This window comes from Notamacropus eugenii, chromosome 6, assembly GCF_028372415.1.
Source record: "Notamacropus eugenii isolate mMacEug1 chromosome 6, mMacEug1.pri_v2, whole genome shotgun sequence".
In the NCBI taxonomy this organism is placed as follows: domain Eukaryota; kingdom Metazoa; phylum Chordata; class Mammalia; order Diprotodontia; family Macropodidae; genus Notamacropus; species Notamacropus eugenii.
This window is the reverse complement of record NC_092877.1, coordinates 46,108,979-46,124,195: the sequence shown is the minus strand read 5'-3', so window position 1 is coordinate 46,124,195 and position 15,217 is coordinate 46,108,979. Positions and strand designations below refer to the sequence as shown.

The window sequence follows — 15,217 nt, the reverse complement described above, 5'->3', positions numbered from 1 at the left end:
TCTAGCCAAACTGAACATTTTCTATTCCCTCAACTCAGCTGCCCCTATCTTTGCCCATGCTGGAATTTCTGGATCTTCTGCTTATTAGAATCTTTTAGCATGTTTTAAGGCTCAACTCAGGTCTGCCTACAGGACAGACTTTCCTGATACCCTAGTTTTAGGACTCCTCAAATTATCTTGTATTCACTTATGTGGTTACATGTGTGTCTCTCCCTAGAATATGAGCTTTATGTGTGTATGTGTGTGTTTGTCCTTTGTTGCCGAAGAAGACCATGCCATCAGAGAAATAATGACATGACTTACACTTGACTTTGTTTTGAGGGAGGGAGGGCTGTGCAACGTCACCAGCCTTACTTCTCCTTCAGAGCCATCTGAATCGAGTGACCAGATATTCATCAGGATGACTGGAGATGACCGAGGATGAGGCAATTGGAGTTAAGTGACTGGCCCAAGGTCACACAGCTAGTGAGTGTCAAGTGTCTGAGGTGAGATTTGTACTCAGGTCCTCCTGACTTCTGCACTGGTGCTCTGTCCACTGCACCACCTAGCTGCCCCATGAGCGTTGTAATCCCAATGTCTGGCCCATTGTGCCTTCCACATTTTTAAATTGTCTGTGATTTCCTTGGTATAAGGTACTCTCAGTGAGTAAAGTCCTTCCTTCGTTGCCTATCAGTACCCCCTCTGCAATTTGTATTCTTGCCCCTGAGTCACATAGCCATTATGTATTGGAGGTAGGACTTGAACTCATGTCTTCCTGACTCCAGGCTGGCTCTCAACGAAGCCTCACTACTTCTCTACTTTTTATATAGTAGATTATAAATGCTCATTGAATTGCATTGTCAATGATGCCACCATTTACTATTCTCTCATGTTCAAATCTTGGCATGAAGAACTATGGGGAAAATGTGGTATAGGGATGGAAGCACTGAACCTAAAGTCAGAGGATACCTGGGTTCAAATTCCCCCTTTGAACCTTATTAGTTGTATGGCCAAAAGTGAGTCACCTACCGTGACATAGTTTCCTCATCTGTAAAATGGGGACAATGTAGCACTTTCCTCCCGGAGTTCAAAGAACCAAATGAGATTTTAAAAACAAACTTTGAAAACCAATTACCAAACCTGCTGAGTCTCTCCAAAATCTCCCATAACTTTCCCCTCCTCTCTGTTAATTAATTGCTAATTATTAGTAATCTCTGCCTTCGTACAGGTTCTCTCTATCACCCCTTAGATCATTGTCATAGACTCCCAATTGATTTCCCTGATTCATCCCTAATCTAGCTTTCATCCAGCTTTCAAATACTCTGGCCAAAGCAGAGCAGATCCGGCCCTCATCCCTGCCCTGCACAGCAATCTTAAGTGGCTCTCCATCAGCTCAAGGATAAATGGCCGGATTCTTGCTTTAGCTGCTGGAACCTTCTACAGTCGGGCTCTAACCTACAATTTGTTGTACTGCCGTTCAAAAATTGTATGTTCACCAAATAGGACCAGTAGCTATTTCCTGATCTCACCCTGCCCTCTCCTGCCTGCTTTGGTGTATTCATGCAACTGCTACATATTGAAGTCTCTCCCTGCCTTCAAGGTCTAATGCCCCTATGAAGCTTTCCCTAATCCTCCCAGCTAAGAGGTACCTCTCCCTCCTCAAATTTTCCTACAGTACTTTGCCTGGATTCCTCTTTCATCCCAATCACAGTATACCTCACATCATACTTAGTTGTGTGTATGTCCTGTTCCCTAATATATCTGCAGCTCTTTGAGAAGGACTGTGTTGCATTTTCCTTTGTGTCTTCCCTGGATTCCAACACTGAGCCCTACACAGGTTAAATAAATATTTGTTGAATTGAAGTCTTGATAGCTTGGGGAATCTCCCTCTGGTCCCACAGATATACCACAAGAACAGAGAGAGAAGCCCTCTGCTTTTTGCCAATGTGCCCTGGTCCTCCAACCTGAAAAGGAAAAATCAGGGGCTAACCCATCCCAGGGGCTCTAAACTCATAATTCTTCCCCAAGTCCTGGCTCTCTCCAAGGGTGAGTGGAGAAGAGAGTGTTTGTGGAGTGGTTCTGGTTTTGGAATGAACTGCCTCATGCTGGTACTCTGCCCATTTCACAGATAGGAAAATATCCCCCAAGAGGAAAAAGCTGAAATTTACCCATACTCCCAATGAGGAGTTAGGGATAACCGACCATGAGTAAGTTGAATTAAATTCAATAAACATTTATTAAGCACCTATTATGTGAAGAGCTCTATGCTTAGTCCTGGGAGAAATACACTCCAGTCATAAGAGTCTGCTGGCCTTGGAGTCAAGGGTTCTGTGTTCAAGTCCTGATGCCAATACTGATTAGCTATGTGATATTGGATAGGTCTTGGGTAAGATTGCTTCCTCTCACTCCCAGTCTCCATTTCCTCATTTGTGAAATAAAGAAGGTAATTGAAAATACCTACCTTATTGGGTTGTTATGAGGAAAGCACTTTTTAACCTTAACATTCCACAGAAATCAAAAGAATTATATATCACTATAACATTATATAATAATATATAGCTCTTCTTTCATGGAACCAATAGTCTAGTAAGGGAATAAAACATAAACATAGATAATATGCAATAATATATGGTAAATTCATTCAAGTATTACAAAATAAAGTTATTTCAGAGAAGAGGATTAGAACAGAAGAGTCCCTATGGAGGAGATAAAATTCAAAGGATGTATCTTACAGGAGGTGACATTTGATAGGAAGGATAAGACAGCAAGCAGAAAAGAGAAGGGAGAACATCCCATGCCTAGGGGACACTGTGGGTGATGAGAGGTTATGGAAGAAGTGTATTCTAGAGATTTTAAAGAGGACAGTAATATGAGATAAGACTGAAATGTGTGTGGGGTGTCAAGTTGCCCATGGTCTGGATGACAAGCCAAGGAGTTTGAGTTGGCTCCCTAGGTAAAAGGGAGCCACTAAAGATTTTTGAGCAGAGATATGATAAAACCACCCAAGGGAGATTGTTACAAAGGATAGTTTAGCAGAGTGGAAAGAGTGGATGCAGAAAGGTGCACTAGGAGGCCACTTCAATAATCCAGACTAGTGGTGATGGAGAGTGGAAGTATCTGGAGGAGGGAAGCGTCAAACTGCCGGTTTCAGATGTGAGAAACTGGGTTTTCCCACTGACAATAGAAATCAAATCAGACAGAAAAGCAGGCATAGGGTTAGGCATACTTCTCTGGGCCTCAGTTTCCCATCTGTACAATGACAGTGCAGAACACACATTAAGCACATTTGAGAAATTCTTGTTGGTGAGTTATTCATAGTGTTAGCCCAGAGAGGGACATTTCCAGCTCTGACAATTTGTAAGTTACCTGACCCCCATAACCCATGGCTTGTGTTCTCTACTTCATTCTTCTCCCCATCCCTCCCCCATAGGTATAGGTGTATCCTTCCCCTCTCTAAAGTCTACACCCAGACCAGTGTCTGTCTGCCCTGCCCTCTCCTCAGCCCAGCAACTGGAGGGGGGAGGGAGAGGGAGAAGGAAAATTAGGGTGGAGCCAGTCCTGGATAAATACTCCCAGTGGCCAGTCTTGGAGTCTGAGTCTCTGCTGCTATCACCAAAGCCAGGAATCTGAGCCCACTCTCAGGTAAGTAAATCTGCTGCCTTCTTCTCTTTGCCCAGGTCCTTGGGTTCCTTGATTTTTCTATTCCCTCCTAAAAATTTAGGGCTCAGACCTGCCCCTACTTCCTTAGCTCCTCCAACTTCTTTCAAAGTTTTGTTTTCCTCTATACCCTTCCCATTTACCCCAAGTTCCTTTTCCCCTTGCCCCACAGGCTCTTCCTGTTTCCTGTCCCTTCTCCCCTTGATCTAGGACTTCCCCTTGCTCACTCCCCTCACCTAAGCTCTCCCTATTCCCCTTGTCCCAAACTTACCCCATCCTTTCTCCCTTGTCCTCAAACCTCTCCTTTCCTTTGGGCTCCTCCAGTCCCCCTCTCCCCTTGCTCCAAATCTCATTCCCCTCTGAGGTCTCTTCAGGGTCCCTGGTAGCCGGCTCTTCTCTAGATTTCTCTCCATCAATTGGAGAAAAGTCAAATGAGAGGGAGGGGGAAAGGGAAAGAAAGATGTGGAGACACTAAGCACTTTCTTACCTCTTAATTGTAGAGTCCCCCTCCCTGATACCTTTATTCATTTTCTGTCTTCCACAAATTTGCCCTGGAGAAATGCTGAGCCAGTACTTTGCCTCATGACTGCTTACCCTGATACGTTACTTTACATGCTTCGGGCCTGGGGAACAGGACTTTCTCCACATTCCCGTTCCCTACTCCTGGGCCCCTCCCTGCCCTCCTGCTTACGGACCAAAAGACATTGGGGCTGAGGTTCTCAGCCTTAACATTCTCAGGTTTCAATTCCTCTTGGTGACTTGAGAAGACGCATTCTGGGATACAGCAGTCAAAAATACCAATGCAATCTTAGACTGAATTGAGAGCTCTGCTGTACCCTGTGCTCGCCAGGCCACTTCTGGTATGTACTGGGTTCAGTTCTGGGTTCTACTTTGAGGAAGACCACGGATGAACCAGAGAAGCTTCAGAAGAGCTTGACCCCTGAAGGCAGAATAAGTTAAAGGAACTTGGAAATTAATTGTGGGGGGAGGGGGGGAACGACAGGTGGGGAGAAGAGACTTGACAAATGAAGGACTGATGCAAAGAAAAACTTCCTAGAGTTCTTCAAAAGGAGAATGGGTTTCAATGGAGAGAATTGATCCTCCCTCCCTGGAGATCAGCCAGGCAGTCAACGAACATCCATTAAGCATTTACCACTTGTAAATGTACCACTAGGCACTGTACTAAGCCCTGGGCATCCAAAGAAAGGCAAAAAAATAGTCCCTGCCCTCCAGGAACTTGTATTTTAAAGGGGCAGACGTAAATAACTACACACATAGAGGATACATGGAGAGTAATTGAAAAGGTGATCTCAGAGGAGAAGGGCAGTAGTTGGGGGAGTTGGTAAAGACTGCCTTCTGAAGATGAGATGAGAGCTGAATCTTGAAGAAGAGGAATGAGGGAAGGGTAATGGATTCCAGGGATAGGAGAGACCAGTGCAAAGGGGGATGGCAGGATGTGTTCAAGGACCAAAAGGGAGGCCAACATCGCTGGATCATAGATGAAGTGTAAGCAGACCAAGAAGGTGCTGACTTTTTTGATGTATTAATCAGTTATTCTAGTATTTCCTTCTTTTTCATCTTTTGTCTTTAAAAAAATGCTATTTGTTTTATGGGATGCCTCTCTGGGCTGCGGAAGAAAGGCAAACAATACTTGGGGAAACTATGGTGATGTAAAAAAATCAATAAAAACTTTAAAAAGAAAAAAAAAGAAGACTAGACAAGGTAGGAAGAACCGTGTTATGAAGAACCTTAAAGGTCAAAGAGGAATTTTCTATTTGATCTAGGAATGAAGAGGGAGCCCCTGGAGCTCATTGAGTAGGAGCAGGACGTGGTCAAACCTGTGCTTTAGAAAAAATCACTTTGCTGTTGATGGAAGGATGGTGGATTGGAGACTTAGGAAGACCAGCCAGAAGGCGAATTCAGTTTCCCTTCACTTACTCCCAGATCCTCCACTTTTCCAATGAAGCCAGTACCTCCTTCCACCTTCCCTTCTAAAAGCAAGACAAACTTACCCCCTTTGCCCCTGGAAGGGATTTTGTAAGGTCACATACCTAGAGCTGGAAGAGATTTCCCAAGTTCCCCCATTTAAGGGATGAGGACGTTGAGGATAGGAAGGAGATAAAGTGATAGTAATAGATAGCCAACATTTATGCAGTGCCAGGATTGTGTTAAGTGCTTTGCAATGATCTCATTTGATTCTCACAACAACACTAGGAGGTAGGTGCTATTATTATCCTCATTTTACAGATGAGGAAACTAAGGCAAACAGAGGTTAAGTGACTAGCCCAGGGTCACACAACAGTAAATATCTGAGGTGGGATTGGAACCCATGTCTTTCTGACTCCAAGGCCAGTGTTGTATCCAATTCTCTGTACCATCTCTAGTTCTTTAGGTTCCCCCAAGAAGTAGGGAAGGAAAATGACCCCTGGAACAGTAAGCAGAATTTAGAGTGAGAGGGGGTTAACAAAGTGAGGTGTGAGCTGACTTCCCTGGGGATGGGAAGGTGACGAGATGAAAGGAACATGCTCCTGCAGAGGGGTTATGTTCTTTTGATGCTTCAAGATTTTCAAATTGCTTTTGCCACAAAACCCTGTGACACAGAGAATGAAGTATATTATTGTCCCCAGCAATGACCTTGACCCCAGGCTCATTCAGCACCAAGTTCTCTAGTCTGCTGAAGCAGGCCTGGTGACCCTCTTCTGCCCCTCTGTTCTGTCCTCCAGGCCACCTGGATAAGCTCTCTGCCATGTTCTGTCTACGGTTTCTCCTGCTTTTAGTGCTGCTGGTTCTAGGCACCCAGATTTCTTATGCTCAGCACTGGTCCCATGGCTGGTATCCTGGGGGAAAGAGAGCCTTAGATGAGATCACAGGCCTAGAGGTAAGTGAAATGTTCATCCATTCCTCCTTTCTCCTTCTCCCTCCTTCATTTCCTCTGCTTCCTCTCCCTTGCAGTTCTCCAGGCTTCACAGGGCCATTTCACTTGTAGAGGGTCTGGTGTCAGAGATGATGTTCAAAAGCCAGATACCTTGACCCAAATCTCACCCACAGGAGCCTGGGTCCCTGAACCACCTTCATCTTCCAGGGGAGGTCAGAACTCTGGATATAGGCAGCCCTTCTCCTGCTCCTTCTATCTCTAAATCTTTGGAGGAGATCTAGGATCATCATTTCTCTCCCCCTCAATAAGAAAGAAAGAGAAAAGGCCTCATTCATCTCTGCTTTCCATTCTCTTCTCAGGTCTCTGAAGAAGGGAAGGTGTGGGATAGTGGTGAGATGTCCCTGCTGAAGACACTGCTGGTGAGAGCAAGCCCTGAGTCCTATCCCTACCCTGACCACCAGTGCTCTACCCTGGGTTCTTGGAGACAAAGGAAATAGACTCTTTCTGTCCTTCTCCTCTGGTCTTATCCATTCCTTATCTAGCCCCATCCCTACTAACCTCTTTTTTTCCAAGTGAGGAAGGAGAGTCTCCCCTGCTCCCCTCAGGCCAACCAAGGAGGATCTGGGTTCACCTGTGTGACCTTGGGCAACTTCTTTGACTTCTCTGGACCTCAGTTTCCTCATCTGTAAAAATAAGGAGATTGGGTTCTCTGATACATTACCTTGTTTTGACCCTCTGGACACTCCTGTGAGGCAGATGCTATTTTTAAAAATTTAATTTAGTTAGTTTTGGTTACATTTTAAGTCTCCTTCACCATGAACCATCTCACACACACACACACACGTGTGTGTGTACTACATATATATGGTGTTTATATATACATATACATGTAAAACTCTACTATGTATACTTTTATTTATTAGTTCTTTCTCTGGAGATGGATAGCCTCTTTTTTCATAGGTCCTTTGTAGTTGATTTGAGTATTTATATTACTCAGAATAACTTAGTTGTTCCCATTTATTTTTCAGACAATATCGCTGTTAACAGTATACAACGTTCTCTTGGCTCTGTTCATTTCACTTTTCGTTATTTCAAATAAGTCTATCCATGTTTTTCTAAAATCCACCTGCTCATCATTTCTTACAGCACAGTACTATTCCATGCCGTTCATGTACCACAACTCGTTCAGCCATTCCCCAGTTGATGGGCATCCCCTCAATTTTCTAATTCTAAGCTACCAGAGAAAGAGCTGCTATAAATATTTGAGAACATATAAGTTCTTTTCCTTTTTTTCCTTCAGGTGCTCTTGTTATTTCCATTTTATTGATAAGGAAACTGAGGCTAGGAGTGATTGGTTAAATGACTTGCCAAAGGTCACATTGGTAGAAGGAATTTGCTCCCCTAGAATACCTGTACCTATGACATCCCCTAAAGTTTATTATTTTACATGTGAAAGTACTTTGAAAACAGTAAAGCCTTTTGCACACTGCAAAACACTGCAAAGATCAGAGGCAGGCTTCATTTTTGCCACCATATTTTCATTAGTGGAGTGAACTTCCGATAAGGAGACTCAGTTTACCCATGCAGATCCTCACCCACCCCCTCTTCAATGGACCTCCTTAGAGGAAGCTTGGGGACAGAGGAAGGTTGTGTGTGACATGCTCAGGGTCAAGCAGTGGAGAAGTGTCAGATGCAGCACTTGAACCCAGCCTGCTTCTGAGACTAGCACCCCATCCACACTGCACCAATACTCTGCTTTCATTCATATCATTAGCATCGTTCTCTCTCTTCTCTGCAGGCTGAAGTTCTATCTCAGCAACAACGAAAGAAGTGACCCAGCTCAAAATCCTTCCTCCAGGGTGTCAGCAGACACCGGGCCCTCTGCTTCTGAACCACCTTTCATTGTTTGTTAATTGATGTCTAACCCCTCTCCCTGTAAGCCCCTGGAAGACAGGGGTTTGCCAGGTCAACTTTGTAGCCCCAGGGCATTGCTTGAAGTAGGTAATTAATAAATGTGTTCCATTATCTGTATTCTGTACTGTTTCATTTGGTGATCCTATCGTTTCTATCATTATCTCTGAAGCTGCCACGTCTACTTGGGCAGCCCTAGACTGCCTCTTAATGTCCGCTCTCCCATTTCCAATTGCCCTATTACTACTGCATGTCCTCTAGATGTCTTAAATTCAACATGTCCAAAATTGAATTCATTGTCTTTCTCCAAAAACTCCTCTTTCCCTAATTTTTCTATTACTAATGAGGGTACCATCATTGTCCCAGTCCCCCAGGCTCAAAACTTAGCTGTCACCCTCAGCTCCTCACCCTCTCACTCCCAGCCTCTGCCACACCCTCTTGTCCAATCAGGGGTCAGGTCCTGTCATTTCTACCTTTGCAACATTTTTCATATAAGTCCCCTTCTCTCTTCTGGCACTGCCACCACCCTGGTCCAAGCCGTCATTTCCACACACCTGCGCTATTGCCACAGGCTTCCGATTGGTCTTCATGCCACAAGACTTTCCCCACACCAATCCATCCTCCACTTAACCCCCTAAAGTGATTTCCCTCCATCACCTCCCCACCACGCCAGTGGTTCTCTCTTATCTCCAGGACCAAATACCCAATTCTCAGATTGGCTCTTACAGCCCTTCATAAATAAGTACTTCCTGCCTAGAAAAGTCTTTCTCCACCTTCCATCCTTGGTGTAATCTGCCATCTAGTGACACTGGCCCCTTGTTGTTGCTCCAACATGACCTGGCATCTCCCAGCCCCAAGCATTTTCTCTCACAGTCTGCCCCTCCTATCACTCTCTGCCTCCTCATCTCTGCCTCCTGGCTGCCTTCAAGTCCCCGCTAAAATCATTCTATGGAAAACCTTTTCCAAACCCACTTCATGCAATCATTCGCATAATCTGTGATTATTTCCAATTTATCCTGTCTTTATTTTATGCGCACCTCATTGTTTGCATTCTGTTTCCCCCATTAGACTGAGAGCTCCTGGAGAGCAGGGACTATTTTTTGCCCTTTTTTGGATCCCTAATACTTAGCCAGGTATGATAAATAGCCCACGTGATAAATGCTAATTGACTGACTGACTGATTAAATTGAATAAAGGGCTCTTCCTCCTCCACCACCTCCATTCTTGCTCCTCTCCTTCTCAGACACTAACCCACCATGCTAGTTTTCACCAGGCAGTCAATCACTATAGATGCGGTGACTCATACACAGGTAGGCATGGCTCAGAAGCCCCCTCAGAGGATTGCTATGGAGCTTTTCCTGATATTGAAATAAAATTTGCTTCTCTGTCATTTCCTCCTATTGTTCCCAATTAAATCGCATCACTGCTGCCTCTGTGGTAGCTGGTGCTTCCTGGACTCCATGCTTCTGGGTCAATAGACTGAGAAATGAGATCTGGAAGAGAACTTAGCAGCCAGTCACCTCATTCTGCAGGTGAAGAAACTGAGGCCCATGGAAGTGAAATGACTTGCCCGGGGACACAAAGGCAGGATTTGAACCCAGGTCTCCTGACTCCAGAGCCAGTGCTCTTTCTGTTGTTCCACACTGCTGTGATGGCAAGCAAAACAGGATCTTTTGCTATTTTTGTTTTAGTATAATCAATTGAATATTGCCTTTATCAATCAAGAGTCTTTACTAGGAGTAAAGTACAGAAACAAGAGTTCATGAGACATGATCCTCCAGAAGTGAAGTCTACTCAAAGAGTTAATTGTTCCTTATATTATTAAAACACACTCCCTTGAACATCTGCAGCTAGCTAACCTTGTAGAGAAGCACGCTTTGTAACATATTTTGTACTGTGCCTGACTCCCCCTTTCATCCTGATCTTGTCTATGCCCCACCCTGTATCCTTCCCCTTTTTTTTTTTTTGCTGAGCCTTTTTGCCCTTTGTTATTGGGGAGAAGTTCCCATGTTTAAATTGTGAGCTCTGAGGCCCAGCCAATGGGAGGAGGAGCCAGTGGATTATGGACTATATAAACTTGCATTGAGCTGTGCTGTATTTGTACTCCTTGACAGGCAGTATTAGAGTGTTGAAGGGGAAGCAATAAACTCCTTTTTGCCTTTCCTAAGACTAGTCTCTGACTGATTAGTACAAGGGGATTAAAATACCCCACACAAGTTTCTTTAACTAGAAACAGTATATGTATTTGTATTGTTAATTATTTTAATGTGATTAAAGATCTTCCCCACCCATTAATGGGCCTACCCATTAAGGGGAGTTTGATTAAGGAAGATCTGTGGGAAGGCCCACCCTTGAGGTACTGGTTCTCCAGGGTTGTGATGCCCTCTGGCTCTAAAAAAGATATAAATACGCTGAGTTGAGGTTTTACTTTGGGGCTTACTGACTGGAAGTGTTTGGCCAGAAAGAAACTCTGGGAAGTCTCTAAAGGAACCCTCCAGTTGTGAAAACCCAGATGTCAGTGCTCCCCTCACTGGTAACTATGGTCAGACAGTTGGTCCTGTCTGTTGAATTATGGTCAGAGGAAGCCATGTCTGTTGATTTTTGATTTCTCTGTATTTTCTTTGAAGTTCAGGGTGCTCACTCCCCTGAACTAGGTATATGATATATGTGTTTGGTTAAAGGAATGATACATGTGCTGGATTAAAATGATTGTTAACCCCTCAAAAGTTGCCTTTCCTTTTATGAATGCAGACCTAAGAACATGTGGTAGCAGGCCCCCTGTGTATGTTGGGGTGCTTACTGATACATTATGGTGTAGTTGATAGGATCTGTATAAATTAAAATAAAAGGATGAGGTTTTATGGGGCTGGGATAATTGTCTGTTGTTTTCCACTTGTGATGGTTATGGGTCTGTGGAACCCAGAAGGTAGGGATGGCCAGAGCCAGGGCTCGAGTGGATTAGCCCTGCTCTGAACTGTGCTGGAAGAGTGAAGACCCTGAAAGTGTATTCTATTCAAAAACCAAACCAGAGCTGCAAGAGTTTGGAATGGAACCCTGGAACCCAAGCAGAAAACTATCTTTGTATTGACCCAGCAGATGGCTTTGTTTCCTAGCTGCCCCTCAGGACTTGGAAGTATGGGCTGAACATTAAGACTGGAACTTGGTTCATTAGAGTCAAGAGAACTTTGCTTGGGCATTTCTGTTTGGGACTGGAGGAAGGAGGAGCTGGTTACTCTCACCTCAAAGAATGATGTTACGTTATGCATATACCTTTGCGTTTGTTTAAAGCCATTTGGTCACCCTGGTAATGAATTGCTATGTTATGTATTCTGCAAATGTAAAGTTCATGATGTGTTTATTTTGTGGGAACTATGTTGTATTGACTAAAGAAATGTTAATGCCTAGTCAGATACAAGTTGCCCATGTAACTTGCTTAAACCACTTGGATTTGGGATTGCAAAGTATAATGCTGCTATTTGTTTCAGGACTCATGGCCATTTAGATTGTAAGGCCAAGGATCCTGGAAGAGTGGAGTGTGATGGCAAGCAAAATAGGATCTTTTGCTGTTTTTGTTTTAGTATAATCAAGTGCCTCTGATTGAATATTGCCTTTATCAGTCAAGAGTCTTTACTAGGAGTGAGTGAGATGAGGAGATCGTGAAGATTTTTCATAATAAAAATATGGGGAATATTGGATTTTCTAAATAAAATTTCTCTTCCATAAGGCCTCTCTCCTTGGATACCTGAGTTTCAGGTATCCAGGGCTTGTGGACGGTCAGTTGGTTCCCCCTCTTACCACCTACCAGCTCTCTTTGTGAAAGTGCTATGGTCTGTAGCCGAAACTTGGAAGTTACTCAGATCTCCCCTTTGTTTGTTGTACTGTTGCCACATCAATGCTACCAACTCCTGCTTCTCCCCCTCCTCTCTTTTCTAAAGCCACATCAGCAGTTAAGTTAGATATTAGATGAGGTAATTGTGTTGGGAAAGGTGAAGATTTCCCGGAGTTTGTCCAGTTTTTCACACTTAGATTATGAGCCTACCTCCCGCCAATGGAGAGGTAGGATAGTGGGAAGGTGGGATTCTCTGCGTTAGGGTATAAAAATTGTGCTTCAGTTTCTGTAAGTGGCCTCCTTCCATCAGGTTCCCCTACCTGATGGAAGAATGTCCCTTTCTTGAGAATTGTGATAAATCTTTTTCTTTCTGTTCTTATTGAGAAGCCTCTTCATTTATTTAAGATTTTGAGTAAGGGTCTTTTTATCCCACACAGGAGTAAAGTACAGAAAGATTTAGATTGTAAGTTCTGGAAGGATGGAGTGTGATGGCAAGCAAAATAGGATCTTTTGCTGTTTTTGTTTTAGTATAATCAAGTGCCTCTGATTGAATATTGCCTTTATCAATCAAGAGTCTTTACTAGGAGTAAAGTACAGAAAGAAGAGTTTCTTTAACTAGAAACAATATATGCATTTGTATTGCTAATTATTTTAATGTGATTAAAAATGTTCCCCACCCATTAATGGGTCTTTCCTTTCATGAATGCAGATCTAGGAACCTGTGGTAGCAGGCCCCCTGTGTATGTTGGGGTCTTTACTGTTACAACTACTTAAGTAGATTCACCTGCTGACCCAATGGGAGTGGTTGCTGCTGAAGCCAGGCTGGTTTTGAAGCATCTGGAGGCAGTGGTTACAGAATCCCCCTCAAATATTATTACATGGTTTGGAACTGTGATTGTTACCCAATACCCAGGCAGTTGTAAGGAAGGCATGTTTTGTAAAGCTAGAAGGTGTGTGTGTGTGTGTGTGTGTGTGTGTGTGTGTGTGTGTGTGTGTGTGTGTGTGCGTGTGTTGTGTGCGTATTTTTTAAGGAATTAATTGCTACAAGGAATTGAGCAAAGGAGGAGCACAATGAAAAAGTCCCAACCAAGGCTATCAGCACTCTCCATGGTCCTTAAGGATTTCCAAGCAGCAACTATTTGCTGATTTGTGAGAAAGTACCAGGTTGAATAAAGAAAAACAATCTTCACAAAACCTGAGATTTGGAAGGGACCTCAACATTTAGTCCAGCTCATATACTGACCCTCAAAGGCTGTCCTTCAACAATATTCCACAAGATCCCTCGATGAACGCCGCCAACTGCAGGAACACCTGTATTCAAAGAGTCTTTAGAGGGTCGGCGTCAAGGGAAGCCTACAGCAGGGAGCTGTTTGCTTGATACAAGTGTTGCACACCTCCGCCTCTTTCCCGTCTGGTGGGGCCTGGGCCGGGCGAGCCCCGCGGGCCCCGGTCCGTCCAGGGGCAGGAGGGCCCGGGGGCTGCCCGCCCCCTGAGGAGTAATGACGGGAGCGAAGGCTGCTTGTCTGCTCGTGCCCCCGCGTCCTCCCGGGCCAGGGTCGCGATTTTCCGCACAGCAGGGGGCCTGTCCCCGTCCTTCCCCGCACTTCAGCTTCTTCCGGGGCTCTGCGCAGTTACAGTATTTACTAAATGCTGTTTAACGGCTGCAGACGCCCCAGGGGAGGGAGGGCATCCCGCCCGGTTTTAATCTGATTTGAAAATGAGTAAGTGGAAGATCTCAGGTGATCAGGCTGGAGGCCTCGAAAAGTTCAGTCCTGACGTTCTTGCGGATGTTTCTGAACTCTGTGCCAAGAACTTTTCCTATAGCAAACCACCCAAGAATGAGTGGCAGTTACCAGATTCCAATGATGTTTTCACCTGTGATCACATAGAATTTAATTCACTTCTTGTTTTGAAGAATTCCATGAATGAAGTAAAAAACTTACTGAGTGATAAAAACCTGGATGATTGGCATCAGCACACTCCCTTCACCAATAAAGCTGGAAAAACCATTCCTCACATGAAAAAGATTGCAAATGCAGAGCTTTGTACCCAGGCTTGGTGTAAATTCCACAAGGTATTGTGTAGCTTCCCCCTTATTCCCCAAGAAGCTTTTCAGAATGGAGAGTTAAACTCAGTGCACCTTTGTGAGGCTCCTGGTGCTTTTATAGCCAGTCTTAACCACTATCTAAGATCCCGTAATATACCCTGTGATTGGAACTGGGTTGCCAACACCCTGAATCCTTACCATGAAGCCAATGACAACCTTACGATGATTGTGGATCATCGGCTTATTGCAAATACCTTGCCATGGTGGTACTTTGGTCCAGATAACACTGGTGATATCATGACCCTGAAACATGTGACTGGGCTTCAGCATTTCATAAGCAACATGTCTCCTGTTCACTTGGTCACTGCAGATGGGAGTTTTGATTGTCAAGGAAATCCAGGTGAGCAAGAAGCTTTGGTCTCCCCTTTTCATTACTGTGAAGTAGTCACTGCTCTGATGACTCTCAGTAGTGGTGGCTCTTTTGTTTTGAAGATGTTCACCCTCTTTGAACATTGTTCCATCAACTTGATGTACTTGCTAAATTGTTCCTTTGAGGAGATTCATGTTTTTAAACCTGCTACTAGCAAAGCTGGGAACTCAGAAGTCTATGTGGTTTGTCTTTATTATCTGGGTAGAGAGGCCATTCATCCTCTATTGACTAAAATGATGTAACATTTTGGAAGTGAAATTATCAATAAAGCTCTTTCCCCCCCCCAAAAAAAATAAGTGTTACACAGTCATGGAGAATGCCTTAGGCTGAAGGGAGTTCCAGATTCTCCGGTTTGTGGCTGGCATTTCATTGATTGTATCAAGCTCCAGAAAAGTCCAGAGTCTTCTCAATGAGGTCTGTGAACGCTCAGAAGAGATGGGTCTAACGGTCTATCCTGGAAAAACCAAGGGGTTAAGCATGCCTGGACTT

The 15,217-nt window shown here is 44.2% G+C and overlaps 2 protein-coding genes across 3 annotated transcripts; both read left to right on the top strand.

Moving 5' to 3' along the window:
- Positions 1–513: 513 nt before the first annotated feature.
- LOC140510892 (progonadoliberin-2) lies at positions 514–8,542 on the top strand. Of its 2 annotated transcripts, none has more exons than XM_072619799.1 (4): positions 514–3,621; positions 6,360–6,514; positions 6,871–6,930; positions 8,310–8,542. In XM_072619799.1, the coding sequence occupies exons 2-4, from the start codon at positions 6,383–6,385 to the stop codon at positions 8,343–8,345; spliced, it is 228 nt and encodes a 75-aa protein (XP_072475900.1). In that variant the 5' UTR covers positions 514–3,621; positions 6,360–6,382; the 3' UTR covers positions 8,346–8,542. The 2 variants fall into 2 exon arrangements, with proteins under 2 accessions (XP_072475900.1, XP_072475899.1); XM_072619798.1 differs by lacking the exon at positions 514–3,621 and adding an exon at positions 3,685–5,142.
- A 5,426-nt stretch (positions 8,543–13,968) lies between these two features.
- LOC140512049 (cap-specific mRNA (nucleoside-2'-O-)-methyltransferase 2-like) lies at positions 13,969–15,024 on the top strand. Its single transcript, XM_072621419.1, is given in 1 exon segment — positions 13,969–15,024. A coding segment is annotated over 1 exon segment (1,056 nt).
- Positions 15,025–15,217: the final 193 nt, after the last annotated feature.